General features: G+C 35.9%; 2 protein-coding genes across 2 annotated transcripts; both read left to right on the plus strand.

Annotated features, from left to right (window-relative positions):
• The first annotated feature begins 436 nt into the window (after positions 1-436).
• LOC122016733 lies at positions 437-1,945 on the plus strand. The gene has a single exon (XM_042574120.1). The coding sequence runs from the start codon at positions 729-731 to the stop codon at positions 1,707-1,709; it is 981 nt and encodes a 326-aa protein (XP_042430054.1). The 5' UTR covers positions 437-728; the 3' UTR covers positions 1,710-1,945.
• Positions 1,946-9,829: 7,884 nt separating this feature from the next.
• On the plus strand, positions 9,830-20,258 carry LOC122015456 (metal tolerance protein C2-like). Its single transcript, XM_042572345.1, has 10 exons — positions 9,830-10,462; positions 11,905-12,013; positions 12,246-12,285; positions 16,179-16,255; positions 17,994-18,082; positions 18,181-18,250; positions 18,391-18,429; positions 18,548-18,698; positions 18,780-18,869; positions 19,894-20,258. Exons 1-10 carry the CDS (start codon positions 9,976-9,978, stop codon positions 19,993-19,995), a joined length of 1,254 nt encoding a protein of 417 aa, XP_042428279.1. The 5' UTR covers positions 9,830-9,975; the 3' UTR covers positions 19,996-20,258.
• Positions 20,259-20,436: the final 178 nt, after the last annotated feature.

Here is a 20,436-nt window from a genome sequence, read left to right on the forward strand (position 1 = left end):
GGTTGTTCTTCTCCATGGGCGTCTGACTTAGTAGTTCGTTCCTCTCCCGACCGGACAAGTCCGGTTGGACTAGCTTTCATTTAGTCATAGTTGTGAGCATCTGATGTCCTCTTTATAGTCGCCCTGGCAGGACGAGCGATCTGTTCAGCTGAGCTTCGTGGCCAATAGGGCCCTTCATGCTCGCTCAGCTCGTTGCCACCCATTGGGTCAACTTTGGTGAGCCGACGATTTTCTGCCTTTGACCGCCTTGACTTTGACCTCTACATCAACTACTGTTCCCGCTTTTGATTTATACTTGGTGAGCTCCTTTTACACCGCATTAATAATAATAATAATAATAATAATAATAATAATAATTCATCAATTCAATAAAAATTGTCAAAATTTTATCCATTCTATTTTATTATATTCAAATTCAATATCAATATTTATGCTGGAACCGTTTCATCCACTACTTCTACGATTCCATGAATGCGCTTCCCCATTAAGCATTCTTCTCCAGCTTGCTTTGCAGAAAGGGCGATCGATCGAGCGGACGAGGAAGAAGAAGGAAGAAAGACGAGGAACAAACAAATAAATCCCATTTTCTTCTTCTTCACGAATCTTTCCTACTTTTTAGGGTTCTTAAATTGCTAGATCTCTTTATTCGATCGATTTCGGTATTTTCTAGGGTCCGATCGCTCACTTTGCTTGCTGGACACGGTTCTAGGGTTTCTAGATTTGAATCGATGAACGATCCCACGCAGATGATGATGAATCGTGGCTTCGGGATCTGGCCCCCTCCGGCGCCGGAGGATCCGATGGGGTTTTCCAACCCCTCCCGGATCCCTCCGCCCTTCGCCGCCCCAGGAGGAGCCATGCCCGGTCGCATCATGAACTGGAAGGCTAAGACGGCGGCGGATCACCGCAAGAAGAAGGCGGCCGCTGCTGCCGGAGGCGTGCCACTAGGTGGCGGTGGCGGTGGCGTGGCTGGCGTATACAATCCGCCCGCGCTCCAAGAGCTTCAGTACGAGAATCGTGTAAAGGCGCGCCGGTTCTACCCCAAGAAGAAGTTCGTTCGTTCCGCCCCTTTCGCCCCCCGGAATACGACCTCCTTCCTCATCCGCGCCAAGAAGTCGGGAGGCATCGCCCCGCTGGTCTCGCCATGCCCCGTCACGCCGGCGGTCCTCCCGACGCCCAAGCTCTCCCCGACGCGCGAGGACCTCGCCGACATGGTCAAGGAGGAGTGGGGCGTCGACGGTTACGGCTCCATGAAGGGCCTAATCCGTCTCCGGTCGCCGAGCGGCCACGAGATCCGGCCCGGCGAGGAGGAAGACGACAACGACGAGGAGACGTCCAGCGAGAGCGACGTGGAGGAACACTTGGAGGTCGAGCGCCGGCTGGACCACGACGTGAGCCGGTTTGAGATGGTGTATCCCAGTGAGGAGCACGGGCCGGCCTCCGAGCTCCTGGAGAGCAGGGTGAACGGCCAGGACGTGCACATCGCGCAGCTCGAGGAGGAGAACATGACGCTAAAGGAGCGGCTTTTCCTGATGGAGAGAGAGGTCGCCGATCTGAAGAAGCGGGTGCTGCTGCTGGAATCCATCAACGGCGTCAGGGAAGAAGACGACGACGACAAGAACAATAACCACGACGGCAACGACGCCGCCGAGGAGGACGGCGAGGAGTGCTCGGAAGGCAGCAGCATCGGGGCTGCCATGGCGGAGTGAGTCCACACCTCCTCAGTGGGTCCTTCTTCCATCTCTTCTTCTCCTTCTTCAGTAGATAATCCATGTGCCTGAATTCTTGCTTAGATATCAAATTGTATCTTTTGATTAGTAATCTTGTAGAAGATCTGCCTTCTTATGGTTTGCCTTCGTATCGTATGTTAATTCTGTGAATTTACTTCTTAAATTTGTGTAATCTTGAACAATTTGATTTCTATTTTCCTTTTGCATTGATTGAACTTGCAAGATCCTCTCGATGCAATTGATTTCTATTTTATCATTCTAGTGCGTGTCTGTGTTCCTATGTGCTCTTCTATGCCTATATCAAGTTAGTGGGCAAGAGTGAGGAGCAAACAAGAAGGAAGAAGATGCAAGAACATGATTTTAGAATTTCAATCAAGCATTGGGTACCTACGAGCAAAATGGAGATCAAGTACAACAATCACTGACGGGTAAATTTATTTAGTTTTTTTTTTTTGGTAATTTTGGTGTTTGAGTTATGAGTTGTAGATTATACAATATAGTACTTAATAGTGTTAATAGAAATTTTTAGCTACTGTAAGATCGACTTTTTTAATTGTTTAATCGTCTGTAATATACAGAGCATGTATGAAGTGTAGTATACAGTAAAAAAATTGTGGAACGGCCACATTAACTTATCTCACGTGGTAAAAAAAAAAGATAAATATTCTCGTTCCTGTGCTCCATAATTAATACGGCGAAGGTAAATTATGATAAGGTAAATCATATTTATAATCAATACGAAAAAGATAAATTATGATGATTGAAAAAGTAAATGACAGATAAGATGAGTTTACATGAATTATAAGAATCTATGTTCTGCTAATTTCAAGATTCAATCTCAAGACTTTATGTGATAATTAATCCACCACTTATTAACTCGGCTAAGCATGTACATTAACTGATCTCATGATCACCTAGAAGAGATAAATTAGGAATACATGTGGTGAGGTCTTAGGCAAACGATGACTCATTAACCTTCGTCTATTATTGACAAAATACTACTGTGTTAGCTATCTGCACCATGAGTAGGGATCTTCTGGTCTACTGTATTGATTGGAGGGATTTAATAGTCGTCACTTGCTAAATAGGTGGGAACCATTGAATCTCTCTAATTACTGCTCCTGATCTAAGAGCGGAATAGGATAGACGAGACCAGAGGATCTGGTTTGTTACATCCCACTAAAAATAGAGATGTTGTAATAAATATAATCCTTTATTAGATACAATAACATCAAAAATAAAAATATTTTAATGTAATATCAAAAATAAAAATATTTTTAAAATAAAAATGGGTTAAGTGGAATAGAATATTATTTTGATAATAAATAAAAAGGAAGGATTAAGTTGTCTGTGATATTACTTGTTTATATGTATATAATCCTCTAGATACACCGACATCAAAAATAAAAATATTTTTTCTAAACTTTTTTATTTCTCTCTCTCATAGTTTCTGCTGAAGTTTTGTTTTTTTCTTTCTTCCTGTTTTTACTGATTTTCTCCTTTCCGGCGAAGCTTATTTTTCTTTTTCCTTGTCTCACCGTCGAAGCTTTTTTCCCCACTAAAGCTTTTTTTTCCCCTTCTTTCCGTCGAACATTTTTTTCCTCTCTGGGTTTCTTCTTTCTCCCCCTATTCTCCTTCCTTTTTTTTTTCTCTATCCAGAGGCATAGCTAACTTGGATGGGGAGGGTGCGATCACCCCCTTTCAAATCTGGAGAAAAAAAATTAATACAGATAAAAAAAAAAGATTTACTTATAAATCTAAAAGTATTTAGCCAGCACTGTTTTTTTTCTCTCTTATTTCTCGCAATTTTTTCCAAACTTTTTTATTGTTCTCTCCCTATTGTTTTTTTCTTTCAGTCAAAGTTTTTTTAACTTTTTTTCCCTTTCCTCCATCGCGCATTGCTTCCATTGCCATCTATGTTGTTGTCGGCTTGTTGTCACACGTCGACATTCAAATCCTAGATCTTAAGATGACAACACCTCATGCGCTAATCACTAGACTCATCCGAAGGGACTAGTCAAGTATGTTAAATGTTTAAACATATTAAGGTGATCAAGTACACTTGATGTTTGATTTGTTATATGAGATGGGTTGACGGGGGCGCTAGGAGCGAGCGTATTCGTCTTTTGTCACAATGATCAATTTATTGACGATCATTCAAAAATTTAATCAATTGAATTATATCATTTATTACATGGATAGATTGATCATATAATTTATACAAATATTTTATAATAACCACATGTATATAAAAGGAATCATTTTATGATAAGAATTAAAATTGAATAGTTATATACTAGAAAAGTATATTTTTATAATATAAACATTGACTTTATATATCTATCAATGTGTGTGAAAAATAAGGGATAATTAACTCTCAAATTAGTTTATCAATTTTTGTTTATTATTTGTTTTTTAATATGAATTATTGAAAAAAATAGTCATTAAATTAGATGATTATATTTATAAAATATTATGTTGATGATAAATTAGGTGAAATAGTAATGTTCAGATATTTTAAGAAAGAAAATGATATGCTCAAAGAAAAAATCTTAAGAAAGAGTTTAAGAATAGACACATAAAATGATGGGGCCTACAAAAAGTAAAATGGTGGGTCATGAATTTATGTGTCTATCATTGAATTTTTCCTTGAGATTTTTCCTTATGCATATCATCACTCTTTAAGAAAATATGAGATGAACCTACTACAAACAAGTCATCTCCCTCTCCACCACCTCCTTCTCCTCTGCCTCCTCTACCAGCTCCTCTTAATGCTAAATCAAATGAGTATCCTAGTAATCCTAGGCTAAGAAAGCACAAATTCTTAAGTATAATATTAATAAAAGACAAATTGTTCAATATTACTATTTACAAAAAGGTCCTTTTCAGCCTAAGGACCATGAATTTCTTGGCGTTTCTTGTCCAAGAGAAACGAAGATTTTAAGCTATATGATTTAGTCTTCGTCCTAATTGACTAGAATACAACATTACAAAAGATGCAACTTTCTATCTTTATTGCTATTTTATTCAAAGCGGATCATGGTAGTCAAAGTGGTGGTGATTCTTTTGTTACCGAGGGATTTAAAAATTAGAGAAAAAAAGAAAAATTTCTTGAACATGTTGGAATCAGAGCAGCATTCACAACAGGTGTATGATGGCAGCTTATGACTTAATGAATCAAAAATAACATATTAAAACTTGTTTATTCAATCAGTCTAGTCAGGTAGCTGCCAATTATCGTGTTCGTTTGACAGCATCAATTGATTACATAAGATTTCTTGTGCATCAAAAATTGACATTTCATGGTCATGATTAATCAACAAATTCACTCAATCATGATAATTTTCTTAAACTATTAAGACTTCTTGCTGACCATAATGATGATATCAATAGAGTTGCACTAGACAATACTCTCTCAAATCTCAAATTGGCATCGTCTGATATTCAACAAGATATTATCAGATCCATTGCCTATTTAACCACTAATTATATTCTTGGAGATCTTGGTGATGAATTATTTGCTATATTGGTTGATGATGCTTGTAATATATCTGTTAAAGAACAAATGACAGTTGCTTTACAATTTGTAGATAAAAGGGGAAATATTGTTGAACGCTTTCTAGGCATTGCACATGTAAGCGACACTGCTACCTTATCACTTAAAACTACTTTTGATTTTTTGTTGTGCCAAATGGATTATCTATATCTAATTTACGATGTTAAGGATACGATGGAGCTAGCAATATGAGAGGAGAATTCAATGACTTAAAAAGCTTAATTATGATGGAGAACAAGTCTGCTTATTATGTTCATTGTTTTGCTCATCAACTGCAACTAGACCTGACCACGGTTCGGAACCGACGGTTCGACGGTTCGGAACCGCCGGTTCGACGGTTCCAGGCAGGTCGACCCTTAACCTTAACCGCCCAAGACGGTTACGGTTCACGGTTCAGAACCGCCGGTTCACGGTTCGTCACGGTTCGTCACGGTTCAAGATTAATATGTTAATAAAAATTAAAAATTAAAAATTAAACATTAAACATTAAAAATTAGAAATTAAAATTTATTAAAAAAAGGGCTTGCACTTATTTAAGTTGCCTACGTATCCCTTTAGGGGAATCAAAGCCCACGTAGTTCTTTTACATTTTTATCCTTTTACATTTTCATTCACTTCCATTTCCTGTTCCTGTCGTATTTGTTCCTTCAGTATCAAAATCTTCAACTTCGTCATCTGAAAGTTGCATTCCTTGGATTCTTTTCTCCGCTCTGGTCCAATCGTCCAGTAATGCTTGGGCTTCCAATGAGTCAGGAGACAAAGTTGATCGTCGTTCATCTAATATGTTGCCGCCGGCACTGAACGTCTGCTCCACAGCAACAGTTGACACTGGACAAGCTAAAATTTCTTTTGCGATCACGGAGAGAACGGGAAAGCTTTGAGCCTTCTGTGACCACCACTTTAAGATATCGAAGTTTTCGCTATCTGCTTCATTAAAATCAAAAGAAGTCGTAAAATAATTCTCAAGTTCCTGTGTGGAACTTGAGGATCCCCGTGGACGTTTTGTCCGTTCTTTTAATAAGAGTTGTGCTTTTGTAAGTTTTAAATTACTACTAGTAGTTTGTTGAATTTCAGAAATATTAATTTGTGTTCCATATTTTGCATAATATTGATTATAAATATCATATAAATAAATTCTAACATTATATATAATATTAGCTGGATCAGGGGAAGAAGAATCTTTAATTGGAATTAAAGCATCATAATATAAAGTTAACATTTCTTGTAAAACTTCTAATTTAAATCTAGGATCTAAAGCAAATGCAATTAAATAAATTTTAGGAATTAAATAAAAATATTTTTCCCATTTAGTTTTCATAGCTAAGATGCAAGGAGATAAAGATTCATTATTAATATGTTCATTTAAAACTAATACTATATTAGAAAAATTTTCTAAAACTAATTGAGCGGGATAATAAACACAGGAAAGTTGTTCGGTTGCATCATTAAATACTTTTAAAATTTCACAAATACTACTACAAATATTCCATTGTTGTGAAAATAAATATATATTAGCATTAGTGTTTTGTGCAAAAATGAACATAATAATTCTTTATATTGAAATGAATCTTGTAATAATTGGTATGTTGAATTCCAACGTGTTGGTACATCACGTGGAAATTTTTAGGTCTCATTCCATTAATTTTACAAAACCTACCCCATTGTTTCATTATAGATGGATGAGACCATAAATAAGAAATTACAATTCTAATTGGTTTAATATAACTTTCTAAAATTTTTAAACCATCTTGAACACATAAATTTAAAACATGGCATACACAACGAATATGAAAAAATAAACCTCCAATAATAGGTTGACAAACAAATTTTAGATCATCTATACAAGCGGTATTAGAACTAGCATTATCTAATGATATTGAAAATATTTTATGAGTTAAACCATATTCTTCTAAAATTAAACATAATAATTGTGCGATATTATGAGCATTATGTGATTCATCAAAAACTCTATAAGCTAATAATCTTTTTTTGGAGGTTCCAAGAGTTATCGATCCAATGGCAAGTCACACCCATATACGAATGTGTTTGCCAATGATCACTCCAAATATCGGAACATAAAGAAACTTTATTATCTAATTTACTAAATTCATCAATTAAATTCTTTTTTCCTTGTTTTACTAAATTTTTAATTGTACGAGTAAGTGTAGTCCTAGGAACACGTTTAGCACATGGATTAAGAGATTCTTTACAAAAATCTTCAAATGTGCATTTAGATCCAAAACTAAAAGAAAGATGTTCTACGGAAACAAATTTAGCTAATGATTCTCTTAATTTATTATCCGAATATAAAAATAAACCGGAATCGGTACTACCGCTAGTTGAAAAAAAATCTTGATAATTGTGTTTGAGAACGGTTGAGTCCATATTCCGTCGGGTGCTTCGTTTCTACATGTCGTTTCAATGACCCATAGCCGCCGCCGGCTTGGAATTTGTAGGAAGCATTGCAGTGCTTACATTTTGCACGCATTTCTCCCGACGGAAGAGTGACCTTCTCAAAATGTTTAGTAAAAATAGAAGATTTTAGAGGAGGAAGTTCCCGAACCTTAGAAGTAATTGCATCGGTACTTCCTTGTGTGTCGGGTGTCGGATTCGGAAGATGCTCGATCTCATCATCGGTGGATTGAATGTTGGGGTCCTCCTCCCGCGGATTCATTATTTGCTTTCCCTTCCGAGCTCGAGATGATGCACCTCCGCGGCCTCCTTCCATTGTAATTGAAAATTGAAAACGAAAGCGTGTAGAGATTAGAGAATACGAAAATGAGATTAAGAGTAGAGAAGATGTGTGTGAAAAATGATGAAATAAGCTCTCTATTTATAGAGTTTTGATAGTAACGGACACTAAATCATAGCCATTGATCAAAAAACGGTCAAATGATCCTAACCGTTGAAAACCTCCCAACGGCTACGAACCGCCGGTTAACCGGCGGTTCCAACGGCTATGAACCGCCGGTTAACCGGCGGTTCAAGCCGTTTAAAAAAAAAAAAAAAAAAAATCTGCGGCTGAACCGCCGGTTCAACCCGCCGGTTAACCGGCGGTTCGCCGGTTTTACATCCAATGAACCGGCAACCGGCCCGTTGACCCGGTTACGGGCCCGGGCCGGGTCCGGGCCAGACCCGGCCCGGGGTCGGGTCTAACTGCAACTTACACTTGTAGCTGTTGCTGAAAATCACATGAGTATTTCTACTTTTTTTTTATGTGGTTGCATAATCAAGTAATATTGTTGGAGCGTCATGCAAGCAAGGAGACATACTTCATGAAAAATAATTTGAAAAAGTTATTAAAGGAATTTGCAATGGTGATATCTTCATTGGACAAGGTATGAATCAAGAAAAGACATTAAAAAGAACCGGTAATACACATTGGGGTTCACATTACAATACATTATTAAGTTTGATATGCTTATATCATTCAGTTATTGATGCCCTTTTATTTGTTGAAGAGGAGGGAAAAGATCACATGCAAAGGTCGCAAGCTAATAGTCTGTTGAAATTGATTGGAAAATATGAATATATTTCAGATGCACTTAATGAAAAATATCTTGGGAATCACGAATGATTTATCACAAGCTTTATAAAGAAAAGATCAAGACATTGTAAATGCCATGATTATTGTAAAATCAAGTAAACATAAACTGCAAACTATGAGAGCTGATGGTTGAGGTTTGTTACTGAATGAAGTTTCTTTATTTTGTATTAAATATGAGGTAGTCACCCTACACATGGAAAACTTGTTCATCTTTCATGGGAGATTATGATGAAATATTGAAGGAAGGAAAAATCTGTAATATTATCACGTGGAAATGTTTTATAAAGTGATAGATTTATAACTTCAAGAGTTGAACAGTCGTTTTAACAAGATGAACACGGAGTTGTTGTTATGTATGAGTTGTCTTAATCCATCAAATTCATTCTCTGCTTATGATAAGAGAAAATTACTTCAGTTTACTCAGTTTTATCCATTCGATTTTTTTCCGATGGAGTTAATTCATCTTGAGCTCCAACTTGATAACTTTATTTTTGATATGTGGAATACCAATCAATTATCTAAGGTTGTGGGGATTAGTCAGCTTGCTAAAAGGATGGTTCAATTGAAAAAATATTACCTGCATCTTTTGGTATATTTACTTTTAAAGTTAGCATTGTTATTACATGTTGTAACTACATATAGAGAGAGTGTTTTCAGTGATGAAACTAATGAAAACCTCACTTTGAAATCGATTGGGAGATGATATGATAAATGATTGTTTGATATCATATATTGAACAAGATGTGTTTGATATCATTGATAATGAAATTATTATTCAGTATTTTCAAAGCATGAAATCACGAAGATTGATATTATAAAAACATGTGAAGGTAATATATGACTTTTATTATAATTTTCTAAGTTGTATTATTTTTTTAAGTTATTAAATTCGCCCCACAATTGAAAATATGTATTTATTTATTTATTATTGAACAGAATTGGAATCCCTAGTCTGACATCTTACAGCAATATGGAAAAATCCTCAAACCAGGAGACGCCATAAACACTTTGTCAAACTTGGCCCTCAGAAATGGAAATAATAAATCTACCTTCTGCTGCATTCCTCCTCTTCGTCTACTCGGCCGCCGCTCCCTCGATCCCCTTTCTCCGGACCCGTACCAGATCTCGGCGTCTGGATCCAGATGGACGAGCAGCCGGCAGCTCCTCGAGCTCTGACGAGGGCGGAGACCGGCCCCAGGTTTCCTCCCCCGCGGAGCTCGTCATTTAGCCACCGGACGCCAGACCAGAGGCCCTCGTCCGGGGACTATGGCCTCGATGCCGGTGATCGGAGGTTTGCCTTCTCGCGGCAGTCGTCCTTCCGCCAACCCGATCCCCGCTCGCCGTTTCCGCCGCAGAGGAGCCATTCGTTTCGGGCGCATCTCTCTCGGAGTGATTCTTTCATCAGTATACCTACCTCAGATAGCGAAGAGCGCAGCAAAGCACCTGGTGCGCCCACTTTTATGGTCCACGGAGATGACCGAAAGCCCACGTTACTTCACTTGTTGATGGCGGTGGTTGAAGGCGTAAGCTCAGGGAATCGGGCGATGAAGCGGCTAGCTTTGCTTATATCACTCAATGTGACCTATTCTACGTCGGAATTGTTGATTGGAATATTCACCGGCCGCGTAGGTCAGAGAATTTCTTGGGTTGTCGTCGCACTTCTTCTTTTTCGATCGTTTCATTGATATGGTCATTAACTTTCAAGAGATTGGCAACTAATGAACTTAGTCTGACATCTTCTTTGTTTAATAACGTACTCTTTTATGCTGATATTGCAAGTTCACTTAGGTTTTCATGGTTTGTGATTGTACTGTGGAACTTTGACAATTGACATAATGTTTTCTAAGGATGCCAATAAACCTGAAGAGGGAGACTTTAGCTCCACTAAAGATAGGGACATTATGCTCTTAATGTCACCCCACCCTCTGAGAGCATCACAAGAACTCTAACAAAATTTAAATTACGGTAATTAATAAATAGTACTTTCTTGCTGTGGTGACTTAGGCATGGAAAATGAATAAACATGTTCTTAATGTGTTATTCACATTTGAGAAATATACCAACTGAATGAGGTTTGTATTTGGAGTACATCAAACGTGTTGTGTTTGTAGGTTGATGTTTCATCCAAAAATTTCTTTCACACCCATAATGTCCTCTGCGTGATCTTATGCTTTTGGTTGGATCAGGTTCTGCACTCCAATGAGTATTTTAAGATTTGTTTGGTTGATAAAATAATACTTCATCTTGCCACCTGGTTCTCCTCTGTCGTTTTCCTTAGGCGATAATTCAAAATTATGAGATTGTACGGACTTTCAGATTCACTCATTTTTATTGTTAATCATTGTTTGATATGATGCAAACCATATCATGGGATTTACCTGGTTAGAAATTGCAAATAATAATTAAAGGGCTGCAACATTTTGACCGAGTTTTATGTTGTATTTCCATGCTTGTTGAAGTGTACTATGAGACATGAAAATGATAAATAAAAGAATACAAAAACCTTGACTAATATACAAAATTTTCTCTTTGGTTTAGTTTATTTTGGAATTTTTCATGTTTCTGATAATTTTTGGGAGTGCCTGCAGCCAAAACTAGGTTGACTTATGATTAGTATGCTGAATTACTGGTGTAGTAGTCCTATTAGAGCTGTTGGAAATTAAGTATTTGCATTTATGCATGCATGTCACTATTAGTGTTTGCTATGATACAGATAGATATTTCTCTGTGTAGTTTTATTTTTGGTTGGTCGAGTCGCCATTCATTTTTTTTCTTGCTATGAGATGTTATTTTCTTCAGCCAAGGCGAGTTTATATTGTTAGAAGACTTGTTTGCTTGATTTAACACATTTCAATTTTGAAATTCTTGCCAAACACTGTCATGCTCTTCTGTTGTTGAATATGATTTTTTGGTATCTTTTTGATGATCTTGTTAGTAGTCAAATTACTGCAATGAGAAACTTAAATAGTAATCTACCAGACATTTGATTTCATTGGTAATAACAGCCATATTAAACATTAGAATATTGATGTATATTTGTTCAGCTAAATTCCTGGTGCCCTTTCTTTTAGGGTTGATATCAGATGCATTTCATCTTACCTTTGGATGTGGCCTTTTAACCTTTTCATTGTTTGCCATGGCTGCTTCCCGCAAGAAGCCTGATGAAATATACACCTATGGGTTAGTTTCTCTGTCCATAGTACCTCCAATTTTATCTTGTACTAAGAATTAGCTATAGTCATTTTCTCTTTCATTTTGCTTTTTTTTTTTTTTTTTTCTTTTTCCTCATTTGTGCATACTTTTATTTCTTTTCTCTAGTTTTCTAATGTAGACTGTCCACTATATTGTAGTACGTGTTGGACTAATTTTAGGAACAAGGATTTATCATTTTATACTTTCCTATATTATTTAGGTACAAAAGGCTGGAAGTGTTGGCTGCTTTTACGAATGCTGTAAGTTTCTTATCAAATATTTATGAATAATGTACATCATTACAAAATTATAAATTTCCCCTTCACTTCACTAATATCCGTTTCACTTTTTATTTGATGGGTTAAACTATTCTCCATGCTTGCTAGTAGGCTATGCTACTCATACTCGAGTACAAGTATTTGACATGTGTGAATCAAAGTGATTGACATTGCTATTCCTAAAATATTTTATACGTGATCAACAGAAATTGAGTGTCTACTGGGAGTTTCTGTGTGTCAATATTCCACATGAGTGCAGAGGGGGCTGATGCAGTGTTAAGAGTATCTGAAATAATACATAGTGACATGAGTTTGAATAACTCTCTAGCGGTATGAGTTTGAACAACTCTCTACTAGTAGTAGATATTGGTTTGGTCATGGCCTAATAGTCGAAAGATCCTTTGTGAAGATGTATATACCCAATTGATGGGTTAAAATATAATTTCATACTAGCTACTAGGTAGTGGATAGGGCCCCAAATTACTTTTTGCAGGTGGTAAATACTGATTTAGCCATGACCTAATAGTTGAAGCATCGTTTCCCAAGATGTATATTGTCCAATTGATGGGTTAAAATATAGTTTCATACTAGCTACTAGGTACTGGTTAGGGGCCCACGTAACTTTTTACATGCGGTAAATACTGATTTTGCCATGGCCTGATAGTTGGAGTCTCCTTTGTCGAGTTATGCCAGATTGAGATACCAAGTGATACAAGGCCTATATTCTGTACTCCAAACCATCTACTACCATCCTGTATCACCTTATCCACACATCATTTTCTATGGATAAATTCTAACAATATATCCGTGGGTGCCAAAATTGATATCTATATCATGATAGGAAGGTTAGACCCAAAACTAGAAGCATTCCAAAATCTTAAGTGTTCCGTTTGGCACTTGAGCAAAGTAGAAGATGATTATGTGTATTTTTGTATGAGCATTCCTTGTCAAAAAAACCATCAGACAAGAAAGTCGCAACAGCTCTTTTCCAGCATTAGCATCGACCAAAAATCAACTTGTACGAGCCAACATTCACAATATAGCCATTGGAGATCTCAACATTTAATTTGTGTAATATTGGTTGATGCTAACCATTTTTCATTTACATCAACCATTTTTCATTTACATCAACCATTTTTGGTTGACACATGATACCTGAATAAAGTGTGTTCACTAAAAAACACTTTTGGCCGACATTGACCGGTTTTGCTCGACCCAAACTCGGGTCCAAGGGAAATTTAAGTTCTGCTTCATTTTTTGACTCTTTAATAGCTAATCATCTGAAGACTGCCTATAAACACCTTCTAAGGCCTATGATAAAGCTCCTAAGAATATAAAAATTCAAACAACATTGAATCTTTGGGTCCATCTTCAAGCATGATGACCATCACTGAGTTCGAAGCTACTCACAGCTCCACACTCTATAAAGTTCATCATCCAAGCTTGACTACTCAAATCTCTAATTCTCATGATAAGCCTTACACCCTCAAACAACTATTCGAATACAATGTCTTACTTAAATCGTGTCGCTAAATCATCAAAGCACCTTGGGTAAGCCTAACCACGGAGTGGAGCGTTTTTTGGACTAATGTTCTATAAGTTCTCTTCCATGTTGATCTTTATTGGCTTGAACACTTTGCTCATATTTCTTAGCAGTTATAATAAATTCTAAGTTGATGAATTGTGCTCGTTGAATAGACAACAATCCATAATATCAAAAGTATTCTATTTCAGTTAACTAATTAAGAAATCCATGAGGATCCACTCTTCGGTCAATAATAGGAGCTTTTTTCATAATATTTTTAGACCTATATTAATTATTATTTTTAGGAATGCAAAATTTTCCCTAGACATAGTATAATGTGATTCTTGGTCTACGTTTTTACAATCCATGGAGTTATATATATGAAGGGTAATGCTCCTTAAAGTTATTTGGATGATCCACCCTAGTTCTCATGATTCTAATCTCGTCTTGTATTTTGATTTTTGGGCATTTGCAACTAGCATCTATATCTCTTATTTCTCTTGCAATAGTAATGTTGGTTTTATGTAAAATGTTGATCTAAGAATTTTAATAAATAATGAGCTTAGAAAATAAAATTATAATGCACTAGGGTGAAGCATTGTTTTTTCTTTTTCTTTTTTGAATGTTGGATGATAACTAAACTAAATATGATTACCTGGATTTTATAATTAGTATTTTTATGGAAGATGACAGATAAAGTAGGATAAGAGATAATGATGGTGTTTTTGTGTTTTGAATAATATATGATATTATACAAAAATTATTTTTAGAAATTAATTAAATGTAAGTAATAAAGGGGAGCCTTGGCGCAACGGTAAAGTTGTTGCTTTATGACCAAAAGGTCACGGGTTTGAATCCTAGAAACAGCCTCTTGCAAAAAGCAGGGTAAGACTACGTACAATGGATCCTTCCTCGAGACCCCGCATGGCGGGAGTTTCGTGCACCGGACTGCCCTTTTTTTAATTAAATGTAAGTAATTTAAATTACAAACTAAATAAATAAGAGTAATTTTCAGAAAATGGAGGTAGAAATTTTTACTGAGATAATGTGAGTCAACTAGTCCAATCAAATAGTGAGATGGTAACTCTTTTCCTCTTGCATTTTCTAATTGCAATTAAACTTGGACCAGATCGTATCCCTCTCACAGATCTCAAAATAACTTGCATCTAATGTGAGTATTGTAATTTCATGAATTGAATCAAAAGTTGGATCAGGTCGTACTTGGTAAAAGTCAATACTGTAGCAATTTTTTTTAAAAAAAAATGGATTTAATCAAATCTAAGTTATTTTGGACCTAGAAGCTACAGGAGACCAGATCTTTGCTTCATTCTCACAGCTTTGATGAGAAGGTGTAAGTGTTCAAGGGAGAGGCATTCGGTCGCTTTGATCCATGGTGCAACAGCAGGGGAGGTACCAACGCTTGTGAGAGGTAGTGGTGGGATGTTGCAAGGAGGTTGGTTGCACGAGAGTAGATTGTGGAGCAGCAGATCACCTCAAAGGGGTTAGGTTTTGGTGGCAGCTGATGGTGGAGTTGACAGTCACCAGGTGAGAACCACAGCGGCAGTTTTCTTAAGGAAGGATTGACCTGGTATGTGGGAAGGATCCGCCTATTGCGTGTGGAAGAGGCCCTTAATCAACTGTAGCTGGATGATCGACCTGTGTGTAGCCTCACATTTATGGACCAGCAATGAGAGTAATTCTTTGTAAAACTATGACTTGTGACTATCTAAAGAACTCCCCAAACTTTTTTTAAAAATCTTAATAATCTCTAAAATTCTCTTTCTAAAAATATAACAAACTACAATATTTAAACCTGTTTAGATAACTTAATAATTTAAAATAGGATTTAACTTTAGTTCGTATCTTGGGTTTGTATGCATTGCTAAATTTATTTTGGATTCCTCTGTAAGGTTCCTACTGCGCAGCTTCAAATATAGTATTGTATCATTCTTGTTTTTGACTTATTATTGCTTATAACCCCTTCCTCAAGAAATTGATGTTCGAGGTGCATCTAGGCACATAATTTTCTTCAATATGTCATGCTTACATCATGCAAACTCTCATGAACTTATTGGGAGGAGTGGTTATGTTAACAATATTATTTATGAATTTGTGCTCTAAGGTCAAAACCATGATATAGAAAGATTCAGAAGGGTGACAATGAAAATCAGATTATTTTAGATTTGTAGCAATTTCCACCAATTATTACTTCTTGCTAAATTTGTAATTATAGTATATGGGCAGGAGCATCACACTACATCTGCCCCATATCTCATCAGCTAATGCAAAGATTGCATACTATTCTTTGTGCTAATATATTAGATTGTTTCTGTGGTGCCTGTGTAGACAGCTGTTTCTGTTGTTTTTGTCGTTCTCCTTAGCCGTGGAAGCGCTACATGCATTTATGCAAGATGAATCTGAGCACAAGTAAGCCACTACTTTTAAGGAAACTTGTTTCCAGTCTTTGCAGCTTGTATGAATATTGCCTATCTTGCAATGTTCTGGGGTTATGAATCATGCCACATTGTTAAATCTTTATGTATACAAATTAAGAGTATATAGCTATGAGCTCTATTCAATGTTATTCTTGGAATAATTGATCATTTAGATTGTTTAAGTATATCAATCACAATTTTCTCTTGACTATCTATATCCCTCATATTTCTAACTCTAATTGATTCAATTTCTCCCTCATATTTCTGATTCTAATTGATTAAATCGCTTAGTTATTAGTCACATTTGTTGTTCTTAACTTGTTTATTCACATTTTGTTTGTCAAGGCTACATCTAACTTATAGTAAATATTTGGTCATTTATATTAACTATATTAAGCACTCCCTATATCCCTTACACTTCTAACTCTAATTGATCAATTGCTTAATTATTAGTCTCATACCACGTTCTTAACTTATTTATTCACATTTATCATTTATTAAGACTAAATCTAACTTCTTGTAATAGATACCTTTTTTTTTTAAAAAAAAATAGTGTACTAAACCCAAATGTTCTTCTCAATATTTGCATATCTTTTACATTATTATTTATTATTATTATTTTTGTATACTATACCGTAACTTCCAGATACTAACCATTAAAGCATGGTTGTTGACATTTTTCTCTTGATTTAAAGGGCACATGGCATGCTATCTAAACTTTCAGGAGCACATCCATATTCGATTGCAACTATGCAAATGTCCTGTTTCAGATGTAAATGTGAAAAAAAAAAATTGAAAATCAAAATTATATACATTTGGAAGAACACTCCAACCTGGTTTGGGTAGCATCAGTAGTCTCTTGACAGTTATACCTGGATTTATATTCGTATAACACTTTATTTGATCTCTGTTGCATTAAGTGAATTTCTCACATTCATATAAATTAGTGATCAATGCAAAACATATTGGCTTGAATAAGGATGTTGAGTGATCTGACCAACACAAAAGGGGGCTTTATATCCTCGAGGAAAAGGGTTTCAATAAGCGAGTTTTGGTGAGCATCATGTTTGCAATCTTAATCACGCATTTATTTAGGTTTCTTGATTAACCATGTCAATTCCTAGGTTGCAATGGAGCGAGCTTTTATTGGGATGTTCCTATTCCATTGTAGTATTGAGCAATTTACTATGATTATATGCATTTTTTTTTTATTTAATCATTTTTTTTTTATTTTTATGGTAATAACATGTTAAGCCAACTATTTGGGTTAGCCTGTGATCTTTTTATTTTTTTATTTTTTTAAAATCTGGGCTTCTGTGTGTATCATATCTACAAGTCATTCCCTGACTATGATATCATTAAATTCAAATGCTTAACTCATTGAAAGTAATTCAAGCATTCGTTGTCTGCTCCAATCCCTTATAACCATCAAAGTCTTAATTTGGAAATCCTTTTATTTTGATTGATGATTATGATTCCTCTATCAATGTCCTTTATTGCTAGTGATGTTTCTGCTAGACTAAAATGAACTTTTAGTATGATATTGGAGATTTTTGTATAGGTTAGTACTGCAAATTCATTCTGAAAGATGGTGTTAAAATTTGCATAATCATGTCATCCATATTCAATTTCCAAACTTGCAACTAGCAAATTATTCATGGACTATGTTATAACTTTCTAGGTCTATTGGGACTTGGTGTTGTTACTTTTTTTTGTTTCTTTTGTTGTAGGCATTACCTAATTGTTTCAGCAGTCACCAATCTTTTGGTGAACTTAATTGGAGTTTGGTTCTTTCGAAGCTATGCACGTGTCAATATAGGTATGCTGCATTCTCGCCGTGGTTTTCACGTCTGTCTTAATTCCAGTGTTGATCTAACTTTTAAAACTTTTTATTGTGATTCTGCAACTTCTATGTAGTTTACAGGAATGCTGAAGACATGAATTATCATTCAGTCTTCCTACATGTTCTTGCGGACTCTATTAGAAGGTATAGGTCTTGCTGAACAATATTTCTGTTTTGAAGCTTCTGAGGATAAAAAGCCTCTCCATATATGTGTGCATGCATATTATAATCCCTAGTCCTTCAAACGTGTTCTAATGTGGCTTCTTTTTTTTTACTTTCTGCAGTGCAGGTTTGATTTTGGCATCGTGGTTTCTTTCTTTGGGGTAATAATTGTGTATCAATCTATTTGGTTCCCATCATTGCTGATTTCTTGTTATCTATGGATACACTAATTTGCTCAAAATAAGAGGATAAGTCCATTGTTTCCGTTCCTATTTCCAGGGTTGAGAATGCAGAAGTTTTGTGTTTGGGCCTTGTTTCAATTGCAGTATTCATGGTTGTTATGCCACTTTTTAGAGCGGCAGGCAGTATTTTACTCCAGATGGCTCCTACAAGTGTACCTTCTTCTGCCCTTAACAAATGCCGGAGACAAGTACGTGGAAATTCCTCAATTCATCTTCTTATCCAGTTTTTTCATAATCCCCATGTATTTTCATGTTGAAATATTTGTTAGGTAACTTCTCTTGAGGATGTTTCTGAAGTCTCCGATGCTCGATTTTGGGAGCTTGTACCTGGGCATGCCATTGGTTCTCTTTGTGTTCAGGTTTGAAATTCTACAAAAGAACTTGCAAACTTGATAAAATATACAATTAATTTGCATTCTTAACTAGAATGTAACTCTAGTTTCCATTGTTTAAAACCTCCAAGTTGGAAAATGAACTCTAAAAAGGAATGGGTGGTCATACTTCCCTTCCAATATTTAGTTGTAGAAAGGGCCTCACTATGGTGTATTCGTCTATGCCCAACACTACTGATAACTCTCATATAGAATATTAGAACTGAAAGTTCCATTATATAATGAACTCTTGCTTCTCTACAAGAGGTGGAATACAATAACCTGTTCCAAGAGTAATGATGATGTCTCTAATGCATTGTGTATCTCATAATATTTCTCTCTTACCCTTTCCCAGAAGTCAACTATTTTATAGCTATTACCTTGAGACAAAGAAGAGTTCAACCAAATGTTTTACTTCTATCAAAATTATGAATTGACATTGTAGTACATTGATTGTTACTATAATTATTGCATATTTGATTCCATCTGAAAATCTATTTTCTTTATAAATCCAATGCCATAATATGTTACGTATAAACAATGAGATTCCATTGATAAGTTAGCACTTAGAATTTAGTTGGTACCATTCTACTGAATATGATTCAATTGTCTACTCATTCAATGGATAAAGAGCAAAATCTTCAAGTTAAGCTAATTCCTCCTTTTCCCCAAAAGAAATATGAAGTATAGGAATCACGAGTCTAATTTCTTGCCATTATTTATAGAAATGGAACCCGGACTTATTTATGATTCAAGATATATATATATATTTTCTCATCCACTATTGTTTTTTCCTTAGATATTTGATTTCCATCTGTCAAATATATTGAAGTCCGATTTTAGGAAACACAGTTTAATTCACCAAAATAATAGCTTTGGGTGGTGATGGGGTTATATGAGTTCATGCACTTCGTTAATAGCTTAAACTTATAGATACCTAAAGCTGCAGTATCCATCTTTGCCCATATGTTATTATGAAAAATTCTGTAATGTATCTTGGTATCTTATCCAGGTTAAAAGAGGAGCGGAGGTTCTTCCAATTCTGCACTATGTGCATGGATTGTACCATGAGCTGGGTATACAAGACTTAACTGTTCATATCGAGCATTCATGATTTAGCTCCCGATGGAATATTTATTCTTTCCTCGTTAACTGGGGATTCAAACCATAATGTTGGATGCGTTATAGTCGTGTTTTTGAATTGTTAGGTTTGCATCCTTACCACCCAAAGAGTTTTTGTGAATTGACACGTCTATCGTACCCAATAAGTTATATGTGAATCATTCAAGAGTAGGAATCCTCTTTTAAGCTATTTAACTCGTGTCTTCTATTGCAAACAAGTGGGCATCAATTAAAGTAAGTATGTTTTAGCCGCAACTTTTATGGTGTTTAATTGCTCCATACTCTAGACACAAACAACACGAGTACATACTCATTTAACCATTTCATTGCGTTTGTACAATAAAAATCGAATTAGGGGAACCAATTATTCACTCCCCCTGACTCCCTCTAGTCAGGGTTAAACTAAGCCTCCTTCATGTCTTAGTTTTATAAT

This window comes from Zingiber officinale, chromosome 8B, assembly GCF_018446385.1.
Source record: "Zingiber officinale cultivar Zhangliang chromosome 8B, Zo_v1.1, whole genome shotgun sequence".
NCBI lineage: Eukaryota > Viridiplantae > Streptophyta > Magnoliopsida > Zingiberales > Zingiberaceae > Zingiber > Zingiber officinale.

Coding starts and splice junctions, on each gene's coding strand:
- LOC122016733 (XM_042574120.1), top strand. CDS start 729: ATGAACGATCCCACGCAGATGATGATGAATCGTGGCTTCGGGATCTGG.
- LOC122015456 (XM_042572345.1), top strand. CDS start 9,976: ATGGACGAGCAGCCGGCAGCTCCTCGAGCTCTGACGAGGGCGGAGACC. Junction 10,463..11,904: donor AATATTCACCGGCCGCGTAG/GTCAGAGAATTT, acceptor CCTTTCTTTTAG/GGTTGATATCAGATGCATTT. Junction 12,014..12,245: donor GATGAAATATACACCTATGG/GTTAGTTTCTCT, acceptor TATATTATTTAG/GTACAAAAGGCTGGAAGTGT.